Source organism: Sapajus apella, unplaced genomic scaffold (assembly GCF_009761245.1).
Source record: "Sapajus apella isolate SASKATOON/1434 unplaced genomic scaffold, GSC_monkey_1.0 scaffold15, whole genome shotgun sequence".
Classification (NCBI taxonomy): Eukaryota; Metazoa; Chordata; class Mammalia; order Primates; family Cebidae; genus Sapajus; species Sapajus apella.
Window position 1 is genome coordinate 5859827 of NW_022436955.1, and position 27423 is coordinate 5887249.

A 27423-nucleotide genomic window follows, 5' to 3' on the forward strand; every position below is an offset into this window, starting at 1 on the left:
TGATAAAAAAGGGGACTGAATAAACAATGAAATGAAGGCAGAAATAAAGATGTTCTTTGAAACCAACAAGAATGAAGACACAACATGCCAGGATCTCTGGGACACATTTAAAGCAGTGTCTAGAGGAAAATATATAACAATAAATGCCCACATGAGAAGAAAGAAAAGATCTAAAATTGACACCCTATTGGCAAAATTGAAAGAGCTAGAGGAGCAAGATTAAAAAAAAAAACTCAAAACCGAGCAGAAGACAAGAAATAACTAAGATCAGAGCAGAACTGAAGGAGACAGGCACACACAAAAAAACCCTTCAAAAAATCAATAAATCCAGGAGCTGGTTTTTCAAAAAGATCAACAAAATAGACAGACCACTAGCCAGATTAATAGAAAAGAGAGAATAATCAAATAGATGCAATAAAAAACAATAAAGGGGATATCACCACAGATTCCACAGAAATACAAACCATCATCAGAGATCATTACAAACAACTCTATGCACATAAACTAGTAAACATGGAAGAAATGGATAAATTCCAGGACACTTGCATCCTCCCAAGCCGAAACCAGGAAGAAGTGGAAACCCTGAATAGACCAATAACAAGGTCTGAAGTTAAGGCAGCAATTAAGAGTCTACCACCCAAAAAAAGCCCAGGTCCAGAAGGGTTGACAGCCGAATTCTACCAGACATACAAAGAGGAGCTGGTACCATTCCTTTTGAAACTATTCCAGACAATCCAAAAAGAGGGAATTCTTCCCAAATCATTTTATGAGACCAACATCATCCTGATACCAAAACCCGGCAGAGACTCAGCAAGAAAAGAAAACTCCAGGCCAATATCCATGATGAACATTGATGTAAAAATCTTCAATAAAATACTGGCAAGCCGATTGCAACAGCACATCAAAAAGCTTATCCACCATGATCAAGTAGGCTTCATCCCAGGGATGCAAGGCTAGTTCAACATATGCAAGTCTATAAACGTAATTCACCACATAAACAGAACCAAAGACAAAAACCACATGATTATCTCAATTGATGCAGAGAAGCCCTTTGACATAATTCAATAGCCCCTTATGCTAAAAACCCTCAACTAGGTATTGTTGGAACGTATCTCAAAATAATAAAAGCTATTTACGACAAACCAACCACCAATATCATACTGAATGGGCAAAAACTGAAAGTATTCCCTTTCAAATCTGGCATTAGACAAGGATGCCCTCTCTCACCACTCCTATTCAATATAGTATTGGAAGTTCTAGCCAGAGCATTCAGGCAAAAAAAAAAGCGAAAAAAAAAAAAAGAAAAAAATAAAGCGTATTCATATAGGAAAGGAGGAAGTCAAATTTTCTCTATTTGCAGACGACATGATTGTATATCTAGAAGACCCCATCGTCTCAGCCCCAAACCTCCTGAAACTGATAAGCAAGTTCAGCAAAGTCTCAGGATACAAAATCAATGTGCAAAAATCACATGCATTCCTATACACCAATAACAGACTTAAAGAGAGCCAAATCAAGAACAAACTTCCATTCACAATTGCCACAAAGAGAATAAAATACCTAGGAATACAACTAACAAGGAATGTAAAGGACCTCTTCAAGGAGAACTACAAGCCACTGCTCAACGAAATAAGAGAGGACACAAACAGATGGAGAAACATTCCATGTTCATGGTTAGGAAGAATCAATATCGTCAAAATGGCCATACTGCCCAAAGTAATTTACAGATTCAATGCTATCCCCATCAGGCTACCAATGACCTTCTTCACAGAACTGGAAAAAACCACCTTAAACTTCATATGGAACCAAAAGAGAGCCCGCATAGCCAAGTCAATTCTAAGCAAAAAGAACAAAGCAGGGGGCATCACACTACCAGACTTCAAACTATACTACAAGGCTACAGTAATCAAAACAGCATGGTACTGGTACCAAAACAGAGATATAGACCAATGGAACAGAACAGAGGTCTCGGAGGCAACACAACATATCTACAACCATCTGATCTTTGACAAACCAGTCAAAAACAAGCAATGGGGAAAGGATTCCCTGTTCAATAAATGGTGTTGGGAAAGCTGGCTAGCCATGTGCAGAAAGCAGAAACTGGACCCCTTCCTGACACCTTACACTAAAATTAACTCCAGATGGATTAAAGACTTAAACATAAGACCTAACACCATAAAAACCCTAGAAAAAAACCTAGGCAAAACCATTCAGGACATAAGCGTAGGCAAGGGCTTCATGACTAAAACACCAAAAGCATTGGCAACAAAAGCCAAAATAGAAAAATGGGACCTAATCAAACTCCACAGCTTCTGCACAGCAAAAGAAACAGTCATTAGAGTGAAATAGCAACCAACAGAATGGGAAAAAAATGTTTGCAATCTACCCACCTGTCAAACGGCTGATATCCAGAATCTACAAAGAACTAAAACAGATTTACAAGAAAAAAACAAACAAACCCATTCAAAAGTGGGCAAAGGATATGAACAGACACTTTACAAAAGAATACATACATGAGGTCAACAAACATATGAAAAAATGCTCATCATCACTGGTCATTAGAGAAATGCAAATCAAAACTACATTGAGATACCATCTTATGCCAGTTAGAATGGCAATCATTAAAAAATCTGGAGACAACAGATGCTGGAGAGGATGTGGAGAAATAGGAACACTTTTACACTGTTGGTGGGAGTGTAAATTAGTTCAACCATTGTGGAAGACAGTGTGGTGATTCCTCAAGGACCTAGAAATAGAAATTCCATTTGACCCAGAAACCCCATTACTGGGTATATATCCACATGCACATGAATGTTCATTGCAACACTGTTTACAACAGCAAAGACCTGGAACCAACCCAAATGCCCATCAGTGATAGACTGGACAGGGAAAATGTGACACATACACACCATGGAATATTATGTAGCCATCAAAAACGATGAGTTTGTGTCCTTTGTAGGGACATGGATGAAACTGGAAACCATGATTCTCAGCAAACTGACACAGGAACAGAAAATCGAACATCGCATATTCTCACTCATAGGTGGGTGTTGAACAATGAGAACACATGGACACAGGGAGGGGAGCATCGCACACTGGGGTCTGTTGGGGGGAAATAGGGGAGGGACAATGGAGGGTGGGGAGTTGGAGAGAGATAACAAGGGGAGAAATGCCAGATATAGGTGAAGGGGAGGAAGGCAGCAAATCACACTGCCATGTGTGTACCTATGCAACAATCTTGCATGTTCTTCACATGTACCCCAAAACCTAAAATACAATTAAAAAAAAAAAAAGAAACTAAAAATAAAAAAAAGAAAATTCCACACCTGACTTCATGTGATGGGTCACAGTCAAAGCTTCGTTTCATAAAATTGTTATTTTTAAAATGATAGAAAATGTATCTCAGGCTATGTGTATAAGGTAAATATGAAACATAAATCAATTTCATGTTTAGACTTGGCACCACTCTCCAAGACATCTCAATATATGTGCAAATATTTCAAAATCTGAAAATATCTCAAATCTGGACCACTTCTGGTCCCAAGGATTTTGAAAAAGGATATTCAATGAGGATGTGGGGTGTGTGGGGAGGGTATGTGGGTGTGTGTGTGTGTGTGTGTGTGCGTATTCCTGTTCCATTGGGGTTGTATGCTGTACCTCAAATATATAATATATTAATCCCATACACTCAGAAGAGAGAAAATTACACTTAACAGAAGTGATTTTTTCCCCAATTACTTTGTAATAGAACTAAAAGAGAAAAAAGCTAGATGTCCAAGAGATCCTTGTTTATCTTTCTAACTTGATGTAAAAGACTTTAACCCTATTTCTCTGTCTTACAGTGCAATGGACTGAACGTTTATGACCTTCATATGTTGAAGTTCTAATCTTCAATTTGATGGTAGTAAGAGGTGGGTCTCTTGAAAAGTAATTTGGTCATGAGGGTGGAGCCCTCATGAAGGGGACTACAGCCCATCTAAAAGAAGACCCAGAAAGCTTCCTTGCCCTCTTTCTGCCAATGTGAGAATACAAGAAGATTGCAGATTACAACCTGGAAAAGGGCCCTCACCAGAACCAACCACCTGGCAACCTGCTCTTGAAGACTACCAGCCTCTAGAATTGAGGGAAATACATTTCTGTTTATAAGCCACCCAGTCTATGTTAACTTGCTACACAGCCAGAAGTGACCAGGACACACTCAGTTACCCCAACCCTCTCTCAGCTCTGTAAATAGCCTTGAACGTGCTATTTCCTCTATTGAAAATGTTCTTTTTCTCTTTATTCCTGCACCCTGGTTCAGCAGGTTAACGCATTATCAGCTTCTGGGCTATTTCCTTTGGGAAGATTCCATCCTCGCATCGAATAAGGCAGCGTCCTCTGTATATGCTTCCATAGAACCACATTTCTTCACTTCAGAGTACTTATTTCAGTTTTCTTGTGATGTTTCTTCATGTGATTATCTGTTTTAATATCTGTCTCCCTCTAGTAGTTCATTGGCTCCATGCAGAAGGCATAGACAGATCTGTGTTTGATCAGAACTGAGAATCTACTGGCAATGGAATACTCTGCAGATAGTAGGTGCTTAAATGTTTGTGGCATGGCTGTATCAGTCACCATCCTGACTTACAGCCAAGGGTTCTTATAATGACACCCAGCTGTCTACCATGAAGAATCTATGCACATTTTACCACAGGATGAGATTTTTGTGTTGTTTGCCAGATTTATCAAAAACAACCACAGGTTTTCTCCCTCTTTTCTAAGACCAGAACAAATCAGCATAGTTGGGTTAGGCATCCCATGAGCCACTTTTTTCTCTGCCACAATTTCTAAAGAAAGTCAACACTGAGGTACACAAAGATGTGACATACTCAGTGTTTATGTGTTTATGAACAGACTCTGCTCTGCCTTGGTCCACAGAGAACTACAGGCAGGAATACAGTCTGTCTGGCTGGTATTTGCTTTTCAGAATTCCAGACAAAAACTTTCTGCTCCAGTTTGTACTATAAGCATAAACACAAAAGTCTGAAGATAGTTGGAAGACAACGTGTTGCCTAACACAGTGGTAAGTAAGGAAGACAGTCTCCACAGGGGTAACCTTGCAGCCTTTGAAAGGGAGTTCCTTAAACCAGTTAACTTTTTCTTCATGCCCATACCTCAAAGAAAGACTTACAAAATCAATACATAGAAAAAAAATTTAACTACCCAGTTGGCCGATGAAATACCCATATGAAAGAGAGAACATGAAAACCCCTTTATGGAAAAATGCCATTGAGGTTATATGACTATTACAAATTCTTCTATTATATAAGTAAATTTATGCATTTATTTTTTTCATGTAAAATATTTACTGAGAAGTTCCTATAGGAAGGCAGGGTTCTAGGTTCTGGGGACACAGAGTAAAGACTAAAGGACTCAAAGTTTCTTTTCTCTGTGGAACCAATATCCTAGAAGAGACAAATAATAAACATGATAAGGTATAGAGTATGTTAGATAATGATCATCAGGAAGAAACAAAAATCAAACTTAGACAAATGGTATGATACATTAAAGGAGGAACAATTACATTTTAGAAGAATTGACAAGGAAAGCCTCTCTAAGAATATGACTTCCAGGCCAGCCATGGTGGCTCATACCTGTAATCTCAGCATTTTGGGAAGCCAAGGCGGGAAAACTGCTTGAACCCAGGAGTTCAAGATCAGTCTGGGAAACACGGGAGACCCCATCTCTACAAAAGATTTAAACAAAAATAGCCAGGCATGGTGGTCCATGACTGTAGTCCCAGTTTTTAAGGAGGGACTATTCACTTGTGCCTGGGAGGTCGAGGTTGCAGTGAGCTATGAACACAACACTACACTCAAGCCTGAGTGACAGAGCAAGACCCTAACTCAAACAGAAACCAATATATATGACCACCGACTTCATTCCATTTTAACAGAAAATATAAAGACTTATGTTGCTTCTGACCAAGGGAAGCATCTTACTCTCAGTCATTTTACTCCCTCCCTTATGACTTTGCATAAATCTCTCTATCTTGCTGGGGGACTTCACTTCCTACCCCACTCCCTGGGCCAGTGACCCTTCAAGACACATAGAAACATCATCTCTACACCACAAAATATGTACCAGCGAAAAGGCCCTTCTTTGGGCTCCCAGAGTCTTGTTGTTCACCTAGTGAGGTAATTGTTAATTTGTCTACCACTCCAACTACAAACACATACACACACACATACAATTAAGAATGTAATTACAACTACAATTACTATATAGCAGGCACTATGCTTCTATTATTTTCTTTACTCTTACAAATTCTTATTTATCTTATTTGTATGATCATTGAAAAACTTCAGTAACCTTCTCAGGGTTAACATCCAGAAAGTGGCCAAGCCCATATTCAAACCTTGAGAGAAGTACATCTCTAATGCTAAGCCTCTTTCTCAGCATCCAGCTGCTTACCAATATACTAAAAACAGATGATGGATGCTGTAAGGTTATATGTGAAGCACTGAAGAACCAATCACTCAAAAACTAGCTCTGCCCTTGAGCATGAACTGAGCCCGCTAGGTCAGAGGCCCTACCATGGTGACTCACAGGAGGGCCTTTCAAAGAGCAGGTGTGCTTGTAAGTAAGTAATGCTTCTCAGCCGGTTCCTAGGGAGAAGCTGGGAGGTGAAGTGGTTTAAAGAGTCGGATGCGGAAGAGTGTGCACAGAGATAAAACACTGTAAAGCACCGGTGGGCACCCCGATATGGATCATCCCCGCACTCAGCCTGACTTTTAATCTGAAGCAGTCACCTGAAATGTATTTTTGGCTACTCTACAAACCAAGATCCTCCAAGGCTACACTGTCATAATTCAGGATCATTTTTCTTTAAAGGGAAATAGGTATGATGGGAAATGTTTGCAGAAAAGTTTCCAGAAAATAAACTCTGATTTAACAATTGTTTGGGAATTGGTCATGGTAGGAAGCCGTGAAAAGGCTAGATAAAACCCATCACTAAGACTCAAAAGCATTTTGACTATTTCAAAATCCTTGGGTTCACTGGCAACATTTCCATCCTTCAGAGAAGCATGAAAGTCTCACGTATCACTAAGTCACAAGAAGATGCTGAATGCCTGACTGTTTACCTCTATCTTTATTACTTCATGTAAGGAATGGAGGTGAAATCAGTTATCTGATTCTGAGTTCAAAGCAACCCCATGTTAATTACCTTTTCTACCCAGATAAAAATGAAATGTTCTCCTGTTCATTTGTTTTGATTTGTTCATTTGTTTTGCATGTTTTCTTATTTACATTAGGCAAGACACAGAGTGACATACCTTCATAAAGAGGTAACTAAGAAGAGCAAGAAGGTGTCCATTATATAAATATGCATGTATTCACATAATTTCATATGGCATGAAAATGTCTTGCCTTAGGGCTGATTAAAGAAGTTTTGAACATCCAGAAATAGGCATTTAGAGACTTTACATTCTATACTCATTACCTTTTAAGTGTAAATTGCAGTTTATGCTCCAGTTAGCTAGTTATTAATATGTAATAAGGCATAGTGGGTGAAATAATGGGCAATTGGAATTTCCAACAGGATTCAAACTCAGGTAGGTAATTTACCAGCTCTGTGATCTTGATTTGGTTTATTAATCCATCTAAACTTCAGTTTTGCATCTACAGAAAAGATACAATAATGCTGGTAAAGAAATCGCATATCCAAAACTCACAGGGCCAGATGTATTTTGGAATTAAAAACTTTTCATATTTTAGAAACATATTAAGGTATATAAACTATATGGTAAGTAACACGCTCAGCAGGGTCTGGGGCAGCACCCTGTAATCAACCACATTAACATTTTTGCAGCAAAATCTATGAATAATCAAAATTACGGGATGCATTATGATATAAATAGCCTCAAGTCAGTTCTGCTACCTGAGTTTGTATCAAGGATACAAAAAATATATATATTTCTGAGATTTTTATATTTGAACTTATGACAAGGGGAGTACAGACTTGTTTAACACACATATATTTGTATGCATACATGCAAATAAACACACATAGGCATATATTGAAGGGGGGTTATTGTTAGAATAAAAAAGATTGGTGCCCACAAAGTGCTTTTACAATAGTGTTCAACACATAATAAACACTCAGTATTGGCCAAAATGTAAGTTCCTGAAAGGCAGAGATCATTGTTTTGTTCATTGACGTGCCTCCCATGCCTAACAGAGCATCTGGCACATAGGAAAGGCTCAATAAATATCCATGTAATGATTCATGATATCGCCTCATGCAGACTTTCTTCATCCAAGTAGAACCATATGAAATGAGAAACATAATCCTTGGGGGAGCTCAATTTGTTTTGCAAGACAATGGGGTAAAAGCAGAATGCAATCAGAGGTTCCCAGTGAAACATAAAGAGTTAACTCAAGTCCTGAAGACCAATTATTTAATTCCCTTTCTACTTTTCTTTTAAATCGTGGCATTTGGAAAGTGAATAACATTGGCCTGATTCAGCTCTGAAACTGACTTATCAAGAAAACCAGTCATTGGCAGGCTCATAATTGCAATTATACCTACATGATGGTGTGCGTCAAAATTAAAAGGAGCTTATGAACAGTTCTGAGGAATAAACATATATAGTCTCCAATAACCCACAGTGTGATTTTGGAAAAGAAGCAGCCCATGTCTACACACAAAAAAATTGTCTAACCTGACAACAACAACAAAACAAATGTAAGTCCAGTCTAACACACACACACACACATACACACACACACACACACCCTCCACTAAATCAAAATTTTGATTGTGTACATTTGATTTTGTCTGACAGTGAATGAGTTAGTTTCCTATTGTGAAGTTTTTCAAATACTACGATGCACAGTTGAGCATCTACTCTAAGAATTTCCCTTTCTCCGTCTTAGGTTAATTATTGAAAAAACAGATGATAAAACAAAAAAAAATAAATATCTACCTGCAATTATACATATCTACATGGCCTTAAAACAAAATACACTCTTAGTAATTGAAGTGGTAGGAATTCAGACTGAGAAAAAATGCCTGTCTCTTCCAAGTACTATAAATTAGAGAATGAGAAATGCGAATGAGAAAGAAAATGTTATTTCTTTATGCATTATATAAGCAGTGCTATATTTTATTGATACAGGTGGAAGAGGTGGAAGGAGAAGTTTTCCCTAGAAGACCATTTAAAACTGTTGCCTTGGGATTAATCGTATTCCTAACAGAACAACAGGTAAACTCACTAACCATCTGGCCTGAAGAATTTACAGCTGTGTGGTCACAACTAAAAAAAATCTGGTATTAAACATCTTAAGACAACTAACAGACCCTGAAATTGAGATCTTAAAAACAAAGCTTACCCGGCCAACAAGAATTGGTTCAGGTCCAGAAAACTCTTCCAGCACAAACATTTGATTCCAAACCCAGCCTCTTTTGGAGCGGTTCAAAATTCGCTGTTCTTCACCCAGACTGCTTAGTTCCAAAGGGGATCCACTCATTAGAACTTGAGACTGATTCATTGGTGCCATGTAAATGCAAGGGGGAAGAGTAATCCATAATATTATTAATGGAGTCCAGAGATCCAAGAGCATTTCCGCTAGCCGTTCTGGCATGGTCCCACCAGTTAAGCAAATCACCACGAAAATGAGACAATTATTTTTTTTGTCTTCGGTCTGTAGCCATCCAATTCATCATGCAGTGCGGGGCATTTACTTACAGCTCTGCCACGTGTCTATAGCACGGGAAACGGACATCATCTAAGTAGCTTTTCTAAGACCACAATCCATTGGCTTTTCTTTTCATTGAAATTTCCTGCAAAAACAAGGAGGAAGAAAGATAAGGGTCTACTCGAACAGTTTTAAAACAAAAATCACTGCTTTTCAAAAGCACCTTAGGTGAACAATAGTAGGCACTTCTCAAACTCTTGAGTTAAGAAAGTGGAGCTGAAGAATTAGGATAAGTAATTAGGATAGTAAGTCCTTTTATTTTTAAGCTTTATTTGGATTTTAGTTTTCATTCACAGCTATGTGGTCTATCAGAAACTGTTTTGCATAACAGAAGTTCTCTTTTTCCTCCTTGCTTCTTTCTCTCACATTTCCCTCTCTTCCTTCTTGATTTCCTTCTCCTCTTTCCACCCCTTTCTCCCTTTCTTCCATTCTTTTTTGTTTTAACACTTCGGGGTGTATGCTAACACAGTCCACTTGTCAAACAGACTATAGGTCTTTTACTTTTTCTTTCCTTTTTTTAAACCTGTTTAAAGACCCATTTTGGTTCCTTTGATGCTGAACTCTGTGAAGTAAATAGCTTTGAATTAACAACATTAAAAAAAATACAAATGAGAATGGGAGGGGAATTTACCCCCATTTTTACAATCTTAGTTTCCAGGATTCATCAGAAGGGATTGCCCAGTTCAGGGTGCGAATGCAATTCTCTGCCAGGAAGCTAATAATGAGTGAATAAAATTAGATTGCTCCCAGAGAAAAATTATGTAATGTCCAGCTTGTATGCTATAATCAGGACAGTATCAGGGTCCCCATTCAAAATGTACAGTTAAAGAGGAGATTTAAATTATAGAAAGCTCCTTTGGGAATAAAATATAGTTTTAAAAAATGTACTGTTCTACTGAAGAGATTCAGAAAGACATGGACACAAAAAAAATCCCCATTACCTGAGGTGTCAGATACATTTTTTGCTTACCTTCAGCGTGGCAAATGTGTTTCTTCCCTCACCAAAAAAAAAAAAATATTTTTAAAGAAATAACTTTCACCGCAGATCCCAGAGAGAAGCTTTGCTGAGTTAGACTAAACGGGAAAATAATTCCTCAGGACACCATCGGGGACAGTGTGGCTCAGGGAATTCATCATAGGAGAGGGAACCTTTCACCTCTAGGTCTCTGTTTCCATTCTGGCTCAGAATAAGAAAGCTAGAAAGTCATTAACATTAGCTGGGCTGGTGAGTGGCCTTAGTGAAGCCAGATGAAAGGGGCAGACCCAGATTGTACTGCAAATACAGGCAGAATCCGATCTAACAAGATGGCCAGTGGAATCACCCTGCTTGTCATTCTTCGCCTGGGCTTAGCTCAATCACTGAGACTCTATAATTCAAAAGGGCTCAACCCTGATGAGTGCACAGAGGAGCCATGGCAAGCAGCAGTTGCTTTTGAAATGGAAGAAAAAAAATAATGTTTTTCAATAGGGGGCCAACACAGAGAAAAAGAAGTCCAGAACAACATTCTCTCCTTTCCCTGGAATTGCAGTAAATCTTCCCCTTAAAACAGTTTTCCCTTAAGGCTTTCTCTTATCCCAGATTGTGAGCAGACTTTGGCAGGCTTCAAAACTTAAACTAAACAAAATTCAAAAAGTCCCCATAAAGAAATCCCCAAATCTTTGTATGTTTCTGAATGGCAAAGCCATTTATTACTCTAAAATCATTTACAGTACACCCATGCTGTGCTCTTTCTAGACCTGAGGGAGAAGGCGGTGCTAAAGGAGGCTTGCACATGCTGAGGACTGTCTGTTCTGGAAACAGATACACCTGACTTTGGATCCCAGCTCACCCTACTTGCTGTCTCTGTAACGATGGACAAGATATTCAAGTTTTCTGAGCTTCAGTCTTTTCTTCTGCAAAGGGCCACTAGTAGTCATTCCTATCTAATGGGACAGTTGTGTGGTTCAGAAATAAGACACCTGTAAACCAGCCAGATGGCGGGGAATACTCAGTAAGCTGGAATTCGTATGGTTATCCTGGGCCAGATGTGTGGTGATGACAGGATTCCTGCCATGGAGAGGCTTTGAGAAAAGACAAATGAACGAGCAGAGTGAAGCTATGTGACCTCTGCAGTAAAAGTTGGCAAGGTATGAGGGTGTCACAAAGGTGCTCAAAGGCCTTCCCTGTGGTGGAGGATGAGGATGGTGCTAGTGGGGAAAGGCATTTTTACACACATGCTGAGATCCATGCTAGTCATAGAACCCCAGCCTAAACACTTCTCAGAGAAATGGGACTTGTACTTTCCAGTTCTCCCCTACTCCATGATAGACCGTACTTGAATGTGCAAAAGCCATGTATGCTATTCTTCAATGGCATACGTTTTGTTTGTATCTTTGTTTGTTTACTCAGGCTCAGAGTTATGGGCCCAAGTGATCCTCCTGCCTCAGCCTCTAGAGTAGCTGGGACTACAGGCATGTACCACCCCATGCCTGGCTAATTTTATTGTTACTATTATTTTTAGAAATGGAGGGGGTTGATCTTGAGCTCTTCACCTCAAGTGATCTTACCACTCCAGCCTCCCAAACAGCTGGGATTACAGCATGAACCAAGATACCTGGTTGGCCTGAGTTCTACAGCAGCAGAACAATAAGAACGTTGTGAGAGTGACCTCTAGTGTCAGCCTGTTTGGGGTTTGAATTCTAATTCGTACACTGATCATTTGTATAACAGGGGAGGGAGAGATAGTTAATAACAATAACAATGAAACAATGATAATAATACAGACCAGGCAAATTTGTTTTGAAGACTAAAAAAGATACACTTGGTAAGTCAGTTAGGATAGGCTAGCATGCATAGTTCTTTAAAATTTTGCCAAACACTCTGCAAGTATATTCTGACATCTGCTTTGTTGCTAAAGATTCTGGGATAAGAAAATTTCATCTCAGTTTAAATTCGTAATAGATACTTTCATGGAAACCACCAAGCGGCACTGAGTATGCACTGCGGCTTGTTGGATGGACTGTGGCATGGACTGCAGTGAGTTCTCCCTACCTGAACTCACCAGAATATGTTTAAAAATGATAATAGACCCTGGACCAATGTTATACAATGGCAGAGCTTGACTAGTCAGAATGAGTAGGTTAACTAAAAAGGGGCTATGTGTGTAGTCATAAATAGTATCCACTAACACAATATCTTACTGTTAGATAAAGCTTATAATGCCTTGCCTTGTTGTGTTCAAAACTGAGGCAGAGAATAATTGATTCACTAAAGGAACACCTGTAAGTAAAGAAAGAACCGCTATTTGAACCTATGTAACTTCAATATTCTTTCTGTACAAGACCCTTTCTCTCATTATAGAAATATTTATTTATTTATTTATTTATTTATTTATTATTTTTTGTGTGTGTGAAACAAATTTCCCAGCAGTATCCTAAAGTGTCTTGGGTTTCTTTCTACCACACAAGGATTTCTGTAACCTTCATAAACTTTTTTCTTCATTCTTCATAACACAATTACAATGAATATTAATTATTATAACTAATAGATTATGATAATATTTGTGTGTGGTGGAGGGATGGCTACATTCTAAGCACCTTGCTAAGACCGTTACATGCATAGCTCATATAATTCATTCAACACCACCACTTGATAGATGCTATTATTATTTTCTTGATTATTTTATTTATAAAATATTTGTTAAAACACCATTCCCTAACTCTTCAGTTTCTTTCTTTTTTTTTTTTTTAGGATTTAATATGTTAAATTTTATTTTATTAGATTTTATTTTTTTTATTTTTATTTTTTAGAAATATTATAGAAATATTTAATGACCATATACTGTTTGTCACGTATTGGGGGAGAGAAAGGCAAATGGTTCAGAACTCCTGTCTTCAGGAAGCAAAGAATCTGTTTCAAGAGTAAAGAAATACATAATCAATTCACTGAAATGTAGTCTTAGAAGGTTTAAAAGAAATACAGAGGGATGTGTAGCCACTCATCTTGGAAGCATTAAAGAAGACTTCCTAGAGGGGATGTCATTTAAATGTTGAAACAGAATTAACCAACTGAGAAGGGAGTATAAGTGAAAGAACATTTCGGTCAGCCAATGGATAAGAACAAGACCACCAACTAATCTAGAATCTCTAAATGAATCAGCATCTAAGGTAATTTTCAAATTATTATTTCCAGGATCACCCAGTCCACGGTCACTCCATCTTTTTCCTACCCATCAAATTCACAGTAATCGTGGTCTCTACAGAGTACATGTCAAATAGGTAGCCCTTTCCTCTGCCATTTCTTTGTGAAGAGAAGAGCATGTTTGGTTTCTCTAAAGGTCTAGCCATACCACAGAGAGACAATGCACAGTTGCCTCTGAGTGCTATTCCTGTGCAACTTCTCAATCTTCAGAGTTTTTTTTTTTTTTTTTTTTAAGGGAGACATGACTTTATTAGAAAAATTAAAAACAACCGAGGTGATGGCTTGGTCTTCAGCAGATGCCTTGGTGGATGAGGCTGCTTTTGGCTGCACTGGCCTTCTCCTGCTCCTGCTGCCATGCAGGGTCCAACACAAAACAGCACCATAGCCTCAGGGTCTCATCAGCTGCTGCGGATGCCACTGTGGCCCCATCTGGGCTCATGGTCAGACTCAGGACCCGGGATGTGTGACCTTTCAGTTCAACCACCTTGGCCATGGTTGGGTACTTCCAAATAACCCGCTGGTTCTGTGAAGAGTCATGGACTGAGATGAACTCCTTGTAGTGGGGAGACCAGAGGGTGGAGCACACCTGGAAATGGGCATCCACAGCACTCAGGCAGGCTCCAGAGCATGCATTCCAGATGCGAATGTGTCGATCACTGGTGCCTCTTCCTGTTGCCAGGACATTGGACTACCAGGGACACGATGCTGCAGCCTTGACAACACTTGATGCTGGGTGAATGTTTGCAGAGGAACCCAGCCACCCTCTCCAGGAGGCCACACATTGACCAAGTTATCATTACCACCACTGGCCAAATGTCATCCATCTGGGGCCCAGCCCCACCCACACACTTCCTGGCTGTGGCCACTCAGTGTGGCCACATGGTGTTCTGCTACCTGAACATCATGGTGGTGGATGTGGCCAGAACATGAACCACTGGACGGGATGTAGCTGTTTCAACTAAGAGATGGCCAATACCCAAGACCTGGGGAGAAATTAGCCCAATTCAGGGGAATCCCTTCATCCACATAGGTCATTCCCATCACATCACCTGTAGGAAGCTTCTAGAGACTGAAAAATTTAAATGCCATCTCTAAGATTTTGCCAGATTCTTAAATCATCTGTATTATTACTTTAAATTTTATTGAAACATGCTCCAGTTTTGAAATATTTATTTTAAATGGAAAGCTAATATTACTTGCCGTAATGGACTATAACTTTAAAATTACAAGGTCAATAGCGAACACTTAGAAAGTACCCAGATAATATTAAATCATAAAGAAGAACTACACATACACACATATACACATATAGATTCATACCTACTATTCGATATCACTTTATAATATTATCATTACTTTTTTATCATCATTCTCATTGTAGATATAACCAAATTAAAGTACAGAGAGATTAGTATTTTAAGTAATGTTTTATTTTTACTAAACTAGACACTGTTAAAAGCCTGAGGTCATCTCACTATTTGCTAAAAAGAAAGACTAGTGATAGTTAGAGGCAGGCAGGTTAATATTTAATAAGTGGCTCTTTGAAAGAAAAAAGTCTTCTTTGCAATGTTTTCTGATTTCCATGGTATAAATACTTCCACCATGACCAATTTTAAGCTTCCAATTGACCATTAACCAGCTTTGAAAATTACTGAAAATTTAACCATCCACTCTGTTAAAACCCAGTAAAAAGCCAATGCTCGCACACCTGTAGTGGGGTGCTTCTCAAATATTAATAGGTATCCAAATTACCTGGAAATCTTGTTTAAATGCAGATTATAATTCACTTAGGCTAGTATGGGACTTGAGAGTCTGCATTTCTTATAACTTTCCTGCAGTGCTGATGCTACTTACTGATTTGAAAACCATACTTTGCAAAGCAAGTCGTTCTAAAGAAGACCAGCTCCCAGCTCAGACCTCCTCCAGATGACCAAAAGGACTCAGTGGTGTGGTGAAAGAGCCACTTCCTCCCTCATGTCATTTAATGTCATGCCATGAACTACTTACCACCACTGTGCAATGGACTGAACACACAGGTTTGGAGAACTCCTGAACTAGGGTATATGAATATATGGAATTTTATACAATGTCACAATACTTTCCTCTCCCCTCACATCTATTTTATGCAAGGCACTGGGAAAATTGATGAGCTAACTGTTGTGCTGACATGCACATGCATGCTATCAGGGAATGTTGCGACTTGGTCTTCAAGTTGATCCTGCCAATTTGAGAGAAATGGGACTCTGCTGTGACATTTAGAACCACACCATTTGTATGCTTGTACCTCTGCCATGGGCAGACTGACACTGTCCTCCTAGAACATCAGAGAATGCCTTTGTAGAAACTTTTGAGATGCAACTGAATCTTATGTCAGTGTTATCAGTATTAATAAATATTGCGAATAGTAGCTGCATACACAAACAGCTTAACTTTGATCAAGGAAGAAGAAATTGAGCAAGGTTGTGAAGCTGGGGTTTAAAAAAATCAATTTATTTTTACATTTTTCAACCACAGTATGTATGTCTGACCAAGCAACCCACTTTATTATAATGCTGTTGCACTGATTTATATCCAGATAGTGAGATGAAGAGATTTTACAGTCTCTCTGGAATTCTTAAATATAAGAAAGTCTTTAGAATTCCCCCATATCAAGATATCTTTTCCTGGGTAAAATACTTACAATATGACTTTTCATTCATACTTAAATTACAGAGATAGTTCTAATTACAGCCTGGATTTCACTCTGCTGATTCCAACATTATTTTAAGGTGAACTAAGTCAATTCTCAGATATGTCATTATGCCAAAACATATTACACCATCCATTTTATAAATAATGTGGATTAAAGTTCAAAATGATGAGCAACACGCTGATAGGTGAAGTCTAAAACAAAAACATGCTTTTATAGACACTTCAGGATTCAATCCAGCAGATTATTGTGGTTGACAGGAAACTACGCTTTTATTATCCACTAGGCTTAGCGGCCACAATATTTCATGAAAGCAAAAATGACACAGAGGACCAGTGAGTTTCTATTAAAAACGTTTCTGACCTTGTATTTAGAGCCATTAGCAGCCTGCTTCAAAACAGGTAAATGCACATTGAATTCAAAGTGGTATTTCACGAAAGCAGGGGATGGTGATTCAGTGTGTGACCCAGAGCAATTCACGCCAAGCACTGACTGACTGGGACGGAGCAGGCAGAATAAATCTTTGGATTTTAGAGCAAATACAGTTGCATGTATTCAAGTATAAACAACACAAGATCACCTTTCTAGAGCCTTCACAATTCTCTAACCAGATTCCCTTAGCAGAAACATATTCTGAAATTGTTTATGTACACACAGACACACAGACACACACACATACACACATGTATTATTTTGTGGATCCTTCACTCTGCCACAACCTTCTGGCCATCCTTCTTTAGTATCAGACGACAAATTTATCCAGATGTCAATCTGTGCAAAAGCATATTGTTTGCTTGTTTTACCATCCAGAATAATACCTGTCAAATCCACCTTTTTTTTTTTTTTTTTTTTTGAGACAGAGTTTCACTCTTGTTGCCTAGGCTATAGTGCAATGGCGTGATCTGGGCTCACTGCAACCTCTGCCTCCCAGGTTCAAGCCATTCTCCTGCCTCAGCCTCCCACAGATCTGGGATTACAGGTGCCCACCACAATTCCCAGTTAATTTTTTGTATGTTTAGTAGAAACAGGTTTCACCATGTTGGCCAGGCTGGTCTTGAACTCCAGACCTCAGGCAACCCACCCATTCTGGCCTCTCAAAGTGCTCGGATTACAGGCATGAGTCACTGCGCCCGACCTCACATCCACTTTTTGCTCTGTTGTTGTCACACTACTCTTCTCTACCTGAAGTTTTTGTTTTCTTTAAGTTCTATTATTGATGGTTTCCTTTGCAAAAATCAGTATATAAATGCCCCTCCTCCTCCTTTCCCAAGATGGAGTCAGAAGTTTGTTCTTCACATGGAAATTTTTCTGTTATAGAAATTTTGAACAGGGTGACTAAGCCAGTGACAAAGACAATAAAGTGAAAATAAAATTTCTTTTCTAGTGTTATAGAACCAGATCTTTGCCTAGAAAACTTTCTTGGAATCATCAGTTTAGTTAAGATATTAAGAATAATGTTCTTCTGTTGGGCTTTTTAAAGGCATACCAGTGTTGAGATCATCCTAAAAAGATGAGTGCCAATCCCACAACTCCCTTGCCAATTATGGACACAGTGGTTCCAGAAAGTCAATTCTTAAGTCTGATTTAAATTCCTCCTTCTTTATTTAAAAGTTATAACCTTTGCAGCCTTAAATCATATGTTCAAAATTGAATACCCAAAGACCTCCTGACAACATTTTGTGCAGGTCCTTTAAATCACAGAAATTAATCAGAATCAATCTTATTCTTATCAACTTTGTAATACAGCCAAGCTGTGGAAAGTCCCATGAGATAGTTGTTTAGAGCATCAACTCTAGAGTCAGATAGAAGTAGTCTGAATCACAGCTCTATTGCTCATGAAATAAGTGACCTGGGCACATTTAACTTATTTGTGGCAGATGAAGAAACTGATGCTCTGTGTTTAATACTACCTACTTTGAAAGATTGAGGAAAAAATAAATAAGGTATTTTAAACTATTTGTCAACATAGCAACTACAGTAACTATTCACTGAATGTTTCAAGTGCTTAACAAAAAATAATTACTGATTTTTAAAAATTATTTTATTGCAATCTTGTGCTGTATATGTACATCAGTGGGGAAAATTCCAATGTTCTACATAGACAGGTAATAAGTAAAATAACTTTTTTCAACTCTTGATTTATAAAACAAAAATGGCATGAGCCAGGATGGGTATAAATAAAATAAAATTTTAGAAATAGCTTTCCCTCCCCACAACTAACATGCAATTAAAGCAATGCCTTCAAATAGTTTTATTAAGCCTCAAAAGGGCTGCATTTTTACTGTCCAGGACCAACCACATATTTCCTTCCCATAGAAGACATGACATTGTTCATCACTATTTTCTGCTGAGAGGGCAGAGTACAAGCACTACCTGTTCATGAGCGAACTATTCTTTCCAATCAAACTGTAGCCACTCATTTAAAAACATTGCCTGGTACATCTCTTTTACAAGATAAATTCTATTGCACTTCATAATCATCTACATTCTTGTGAGGACAGCATAAGTGGAAAGTCTATACTAATTCCAAGATGAAGCCAAGTGATAGCTATATATTACTTAAAGGGAGCTCAGAGAAGATAATGCTAATCAGAGATTGCAACAAACTTTTTCTATTTATTTCAAGAAACTTTAGCACTACTGATGATAGAAATTAGATTTCTCACTTAAGAAATGTGGAAATGGTTAAAATCACTTACATCATATAATGGGGGCTTCAGAGTCTGTTATACTGAAATTGAAATGCAGCCAACAAGCCCAGTATAAGTCATCCAGATTCTGTCAGAGTACACTGTGTTAGTAACCATGCTAACAAATGGAACTTACTGTCACTCTTTCATGTTTCTAAAACTTTATAGATTAATAACCACTCACTGATACTTAACATGAACCACAGACACAGATGATGGATGAGTAGACACTCAGATAGGAAGCAATTATTTGACAAAAATTCTATTAAGTTATGACCCGAATGTATACTTTATGAAAATCAAGGGAGTTGCTTATGCAGATTCCAAAACACGTACACAATCTTCAGCTACTATAATTTAGTGACACTCAAAGGCAAGAGAAGATGTGTGTTTTACCACTCTGATCAAAATAAGTATGAATTAATTGTTTTTTTTAAATTTTTCTGAGCATCTCCATGTTGAAGATGGGAATAGGTAGACACAAATTTAAATTCTGTTTGTAAAGCTCAAACAGCAATAGACTAATAAAGAAGGAAATGTGTCTTTGTACTTTCTAAATCAAACTTTGGAGACAAGTCTTCTTACATAAAAAGGAAATAATTCCCTTGTGATATTTATATCACTCCTCCATCTACTTATTTTATATCATTTGTGTCACATCTAGAATCAAGTAATCATATTTTATTCATTAATCTATCTAGAGAGAAAAAAGGCATGGAAAATATTGTTCTGACTGCAAATAAAACATAAATATACTGTAATATTTTCACTTGATGTACATAAAAATGATTAAGAGGATTCCATTTAAAATTCCTTTGTAGTATATTCAATATGACTAAAATATCAATAAACACATCAACAAAAGTACCTTATCATGGCATACTATTTTTTCCCTGTGTGTATATGTGAGGGCCAGGTATCCTGTTGATTAATACAGGAGAGTATGAAATTGACTTTGAAAACACCCAGAGTTGCAACTCACATGAGAGTAAGGTGAACTGTTCAATTCAAATACAAAAATATACTAAAGAAAAAGAAGGGAGGGCAGAAGGGAGAGAGGAAGTCAATCAATCCTCAGTTATTTTTTATACATTCTCAGCAATGTACAGACATGGAATCACCCATGCAGCAACTCCACAATTAGTGCATTTTTTTTTCTTGCCAATAAAACATAACGTTGCATCACATAATAGTTTAATAGCATTCTTTGATGCAGGTCTAGTCTTGGAGGCATTCTACTTTTACAAAGCTGAATTATGTCATATTTTATATTCCCATATCATTTAAAACATGATTGTGAGGGGATAAAAATATGCTTTGTGAAACATGAGTAAAATTGATTTTATAAATGAGAAAAGCTGTGGCTAAAAATAGACTTAGGAGGACTTATGAAATTTCTGTAGAGAAAATTGTAGTAGCCAAGTCACAAATTGAACTTTGGATATGATTGCATTTCTTTCTTTTAATGAAAATATACTAGTATAGGGTGCAGGGCATAGTCTTTGTAATTTGTTATTGCATTAAATAAATGTTTACTGAGCATTAACTTGGTGCTTAGCCCTGAACCATCTATCATTATAGCATTTGCAATTGTCTTTGGCAGTGGGGGCAGAGAAGGAAAAGTGTTTGAAGGTTTCAAATGTAAATCTTATTCATTTATGATACTTTCCAAAGAGATACAGAAAATCACATCTATACTTCTCTGCCCACTAAAAGAAGTTAAAACACACACACACACACACACACACACACACACACACACACGACATCTAAGCAAGAGGATGGATATTGTTTATGATAGGGAATAGCACATGACATTTAAAACTCAGGAAATAAAGCTTAAAACTTGATAAGAAAAAAAAAAAAAAAACAAACAGTATTGGCTCCAGTGCTTTCCCATGAAGAAGCAACAGAGATTTAGTTACCAGCAACATATGGTAGAAAGAGCCAAATGGCATCCCTTGAACTTATTCTTTTCTGACCTTTTGAAGTTGCCAGGTTCAACTAATTTTCTCTTCATGGTTACATCTAAAGCAGGTTCCAGAGACAGGAACCAACAGTTCAGCAGAAATAGATTAGCATCACAACTTTCTGTAAGAATGAAATGAGAAAGCACTAATAGCCTTTGGGTTAATTAAGCCCTGCTAAATCGGATGATGGCCTTTGTCCATCAAAAAAATTGTTCTATTTCATAAATATACATGTATTGGATGCTGAAGGAAAATTCTCAGCACAACAGATAACATTTTTTGAAAGACTGATCAATATACAAATCAGAGTAGCTAGAAAGGCAAATCAAATAATCTAAGGCAGATGAAACAGCAAAGGGAACATGATAAAAATCTCAGACTTGAACCACTAAATTAGTAAGTTATCTGGGAACATTTTCAAGAAGCATGCTGTGTGTGTGTGTGTGTGTGTGTGTTTGTGTGTGTGTGCGCGTGCGCGTGTGTTATGTGCATGTGTGTGTGTGTGTGTACATAATAGAGAGCAACAAGAATTAGCATTGGTTTATCTACCCACCCCATGAGAGATGTAAAACACACCAAAGTTTGAAGATTTTTTCTAAATTAAAAAGCAAAGTTAGACCATTTCCTCTGTGAATGCCAATAGTGCTGAAAACAAAAAGAAGACTGTCTCCATCAGCTGCACTGAACAACTTTGTAACAAATATAAATGACTGAAACCAGTATCAGCAGCACCACTGAGCAGAATATTTTCAGAAAGAAGTCTTCAGACCTTAAATTGCACCTATGATAGAAAGGCTTCTCCAATTATGCTTGTTCCTTGATTTACCAGACACAAAGGTTTGCTGATGGACCAGAAAAGTGTGGCTGGAAATATAAATCGAATGTCACTTTACCCATTGAAAGCCTTTGGTTTTGCATGGGAAATCTGCTCAAATTGGAATGTTGATAAAGCCACGAGGTGTGCCACCTTGAGCAGAAAAATAACAAAGATTGTCTTTTTTTTTTTAAAGCATTAATTTACTTACAGTGATAAGGTTTTCTGAACAGCTGTTGAAGTGTGGATTTGAACTTTTCAGTATGTGCATGTTCTTTTTCCCCACCAATAAACAATGAAAGGAACTTGGAAAGCAAAGCCCAGAGGTACAATTTCTTGAATAGAATCATTATATTCTTATTTTTTGGAGTTTATTTGCTTTGTTCCAACAATCTGTTCCTCCTGCCTAACAAGGAGTATCAGATCTTTGAGTACATTCACATCAGTCTTTACAAACGCCTTCTCAAGTGGTCTCCTCCATCCGGCTGAGCATGTTTCATGGGCTGCTTGTTTGTTTTGTTTAACATCAATCATGCTGCCATTGGCTACTTAGATTGTATTCAGTGCTAATTGAGGGGTTGCTATAAATGAATACTGTGTTGACCACAGTTCTACATAATACCCAAATAAAGTTATTTTCCAGGGTAAGGGATTCCTTCCCTTCAGAGTTGGTATACGTACAGCAGGCAAATGGAACTGGTATTCTAGTGAGGGCTGCTATAAAATTGTCTGTTCTTCAGCTAAATTCATACCGCTTCAAGAACTCAAGAAATGCATCCTACACACCAGAAATGCAGCCAAGAAATGTTAGAGTCTTAGTGCAGAGATTTACCCATCTTGAGGGCTTTAAGAGACTGTAAATTATAAAGCAGAAGCATTGATTTCTAATAGTAATAATAATTAGTAATGTAAGATCCAACTTGCAGGGGAAATAGGTTAAGAAGTTTGAATGACAGCATTACAGCAAAAATTTCAGAGCACAGTAGCCAGTGCCTCTAAAACATTTGGCCATTTGTGATGGTCAGGGGATAACTTGACATTCACTTGGGGGGTGTGGGGATCAGATTGAGAAAGGCAAATGGCCACTGAAGGGCTCTGAATGAAGCAGTCCCCAGAGTTGCTAGGAAGACTCCCCTCTTTATTTTCAAAAAGGATTTTCCTCAACTCCTCACCCTCTTCAGAGTCCAGGGGAAAAAAAAAGTCAAAGGTGATTTAAACTACTGCGACTGCTCCAGCATGAAATGACTATGTAACAGCGAGCTCCAAATCTGCTAAAGCAGAATTACAGAATATTGTTATCAGAATTATTATTTAATAAGGGGGATAGCTCTAGAATTTATTCCAGCCGCAGAGCTCGGGGAAGTAGAAAAGCATGTCTGGACATGAGGATTATGGAGAATTCCCTTTAAGGAGGGGGAGGTGGAATGTAACCCTAAGAGATCATCCTTCAAAGGTATCACTTCTCTCGGTAGAAGAACCCCAGTCCTAGCCCCCACCTCATACTTTTCTCTCTCTCAAACACACACACACACACACACACACACACACACACACACACACACACGCACGAAGAAATCCCTGCAACACTGGACACAGCTGATGCGAAGCAATATCTAGGCAGGGATTTTAGTGGTATTTAGCATGAACGACAGGGCTCACTTTGCATGCAGTGAGCTGCAGCAGGGAGGCTGAATGGATGGAAAATCCCACTTTCGAATCTTACATAAACATCTTTCCCACATATAGTTTTTCAGTTGAAAAGCTCCTATAATGAAGCCGGAGGCGACAGCCCAGGGAGGGTTTTTAACCATTGCGATGGCTGTCAGGAGTGTTGTAAAGACGACAGGCGCTTCAAAAAGGCCCCAGCCAACCCCCATCCCTCCGATCTACTTCGCGATAGTGCCAGATGCAAGAGGACAGTACCCTCGCATACCTTCCCTAGCGTCACCTCGTTCCCATTGTCAGCCCCCAAATATCGTGACTTAGGGTGAAAGAAAGCAGCTGATCTGATTAGCAGCTCGGGCGCGCTAAGGGATTGTCGGATCATGCCTCCTAAGGAGGAAACTCTTGTGGAATCTTCAGGAAAGGGTGGTAAAGTTGAAAGGACCTTTTCTCCCTCCTGCTGTCTTGGTGATAAGCTCTATCGTTTAATTGGAGCTGAAGTGAGCGGTTGACAGCCTGATTTTCCATTACGGACTAATGTTGTGCGTTTGCAACAATAAACAATTAATGTTGTTTGACATTTTACATTTAGCAACCCAAGCAAACAGCTGCCATCTCCGCTCGTGGAGGCAAAAGGCTAGTCCTTGAGGTGCCGCCGGCTCCGTGCCTGCAGGGGAAGGGTCAACAGCAAGGAAACTTTGAGGATTCCGCCAGGTTGGGTTGGGGGAGGCTCTGGTGTCGGGGAGGAAGAAGCGGAGTAAATTGTGGATACCTGTTGGCATCAGCGTTGGCGGCGACACGTTTTTACTGTTTTCCAGCCTTGGCTGGAGCCTGGGAGAACGGGAGTAGGTCCCTTAAGAACCTGTTACTTAACTGGCAGAACCCAGGCAAGAGCCTTTTTCCCTCGGGTCCTGCGAGGGGCGTGACCAGCCCCTCAGGGGTTCTCGGATGAGAAGCCGCCAGATCACAGAAAGCTCAGCTCTAGGCTCAGCGTTCCCTAGGATAGAGGCTACGGAGTCCTCGACTCAGGGGGAGCCTCCGTGCGTGCAATCTCTCGAGCTCGGGAGAGACACTGCATGGGGGTCCTGCAGGGGTTCTGGGCAGCGTCTTGGCGAGGGCAGAGCCGCGGGGCGGCTCCAGGGACCGGCAAGTTTGCAGCGGGCACCGCGCCTCGCAGAGCTGAAGCCGCCACTTGTGGGAAAGCCTCGCGCTGGGGCTTTCGCAGCTGAGTCTTGGCCCGCAGCCCTTCTGCGGGGGTCGCCCTCCCTTGCCTGGGAGAAGAGGCAGTGCAGAAACCCAGCGATAGGGCACTCGGGCTCCCTCGCCTCCTTTTATCTCTGGCTTGCACCCTCTGCACGGCGGGCGGCGGGTGCTTCCTATTCCCCGCACAGACCCCGCAGTGAAGGCGCGCGGCTACAGCAGCTCCTGCCCGCGTTGGGAGGAGGCGAAATAGCCGGGTACCAGCAGGAAAGGAAACCGGCAGGAAAACTGGAGGGGCACAGCCTGGAGCTTGCTACTCTCCAGGATCTGTTGTCAGAGCAGTTTTCAAAAACAGTCAGGCAAAACCCTGAGGCGTAAGCATCACCCACGGATATCGCGAAAGACACAGTTTAGCCCCGAGCCTGTGCTAGGAACCCGCATCCACCATCTAAGAGGCAGGAGGCGCGCAAGGTGTCCGAAGGGACATGGGAATTCTTAAAAGAAACGGTCCCTTCTGGATCGTTGGGACAGAGAGAAAAACGGGGGTGGGTTGGCGGAACACTTACTCTTGCGGGGCCCTGCGCTGGCGAATGTCAAGCCTCCTGGTTCACAAATGGCTGGAGGGGCTCGGGGTCAGCTCCCAAGGGCAGCAAGCGCCGACCAGTCCCTGCGCGCTGGGCAGGCGCCTCCGGATTCCGTTCATGCCTCTCGGAGCTGCAGGGCTTGGTGCGGAGACGCGGGGCGGGCGCGCTGGGCTCTGGGTGTCCGCAGCCCAAAGTGCAGCTGGTGGCTTGATGCTACCATCTATGCACAAACCGGCGGCGGCGGCGGAGCTTGGAGAAGGCAGGGAGATTCCAAATAAATCCACTAATTCTGGGCTGAGCGCTCCGGCGTGCGAGCCCGCCTGCCTGCCAAATGTAACTGTGAAGTGATGTGGAAAAGTGAGCCGGGTGCCTCCCCTGACGGATCTCATTGGGCAGAGCGCAGAGGCAGGTCTACCACTTGGAAATTCATGCAAGCAATCCCCCTCCCCGCCCCCTCCCCGCCTTCCCCCTTCACTCTCGCTCGCTGGCTCGCTCGTTCTCTTTCCCCCTACCCAAGTGGGCGCACAACTTTTCGCTCCTCGCTCCAGAGCACGCCCCGCGCGTCTCCGCCGCCAGAGCCACCGGGTGAAGATGCGCCCTTCCGCGCTGTGCGCGCAGCCGGCAGAGGGCCGAGCTCCGGGATAAGGGGGCTGGCAGACGATAACAGCATGCGGAGGAGGTACCCACGAGCTTTCTCTCTAGAGGTCTCACCTGAGCCCTGGGACTGGCGTTATCTTGAAAAGCGTCTCAGTGACCCGCAGCTATTTTCCGTAGGAGAAAGTGGACGCGACAGGGCAAAGGGTTACGCGTGGGCAGCTTACCTCCTCTTTATTCCAGGGGCCTCTTGTGTGCAGAATAGGGTGATTGTGAGACCCCTGCCTGCAACTCAGACGCTAATGTTTAAAGGCTGTATGTCGCGGTCCTGTGATGGAGCGCATTTCTGCTGTCCCCGTGCTTCTTTGGAAAAATGGGATGAGGGACAGCAGAGGGGCAGCCAGGAGGGGCATGCAGCAATTGGTTGTGGGGAGGGGGGCAGGCAAAGCAGAACTTGCTTGGGAAATAAGGGGAGGAATTACTAGGTCTTCTCAATGTACCCTGCTCTCCTCATATCCTCTCAGGTAGCATCCTTGCATCTCTCCTGCCTCCAGCAAGAGCTGCCCTGTCTGTGGCCACTTCAAGTCTTCTGATGGGCTGCGCTCAGATCTTGAGAAATGGCCACCCTGGGGTAAAGCCAGTGCAAGAAGAAGGGATCATGAATCAGAAGGTCCAGATTTCTTTTCTTTTCAACACTGGGGTTAACATGTAGGCAATGCCACTGTGATCATCTTTTAATAAAATTAGCTAAATATAAGACAAATTAATTCTTACCTGTTTGTTTGTTTGTTTTCAACCCTCCCCTCCAGGGGAGATCCTGCTTTAGTCCCTTCCCTATGTGCATTAAACGTGAGCCCTGAGCGTGGATTTTACCATCTGGGGACAGAGCTGGAACAGAAGGGGGAAAGGGTGCAGGGGACCAGTCCCACGGTCTGTAGAGCTTGTACTGTCTGACTCAGATTAATGAGAAAGAGTGAACAGAATGAGAAAGTATGCACAATATGCTTATGATATTTATGCAAATTTGACTTTTTTTGTGTGTGTGCGGCATCTAACATTCCATTGTGAAATATTAAAAAGAATATTGACTGCAGCTCTAATACCTGTTTTTTTCACTTTCTAGCTGTCATGGGCAAGAAACTTAGTGGGTTATTTAAAAGAAGGAGAGGAGAACCAGTTGGTATTTCTCCTCCACTGCCCACCCCCGACCCCAGGCAGTCACTAAGTAACTGTTTGCTCTCTTCTCAGATTGTGTCTGCTTACAGGGTATTGGGATTGGCTAATTCTGCCTTAGAAAAA

The 27423-nt window shown here is 40.3% G+C and overlaps 1 protein-coding gene across 4 annotated transcripts in view; it reads right to left on the minus strand.

Moving 5' to 3' along the window:
• CDH8 (cadherin 8) overlaps window positions 1–26267 on the minus strand; it is a 385302-nt gene extending 359035 nt beyond the window's left edge. For 2 of the 4 annotated variants that reach the window (XM_032284101.1, XM_032284100.1), the window contains exons 1-2: window positions 25513–25599; window positions 9376–9826 (exon numbers count right to left, since the gene is read on the minus strand). In XM_032284101.1, the coding sequence (XP_032139992.1) occupies window positions 9376–9627 (252 nt within the window). In that variant the 5' untranslated portion in view covers window positions 9628–9826; window positions 25513–25599. Of the gene's footprint in view, window positions 1–9375; window positions 9827–22295; window positions 22452–25512 lie in introns of those variants that run through there. The other 2 variants (XM_032284098.1, XM_032284099.1) reach the window with 2 other exon arrangements.
• Window positions 26268–27423: the final 1156 nt, after the last annotated feature.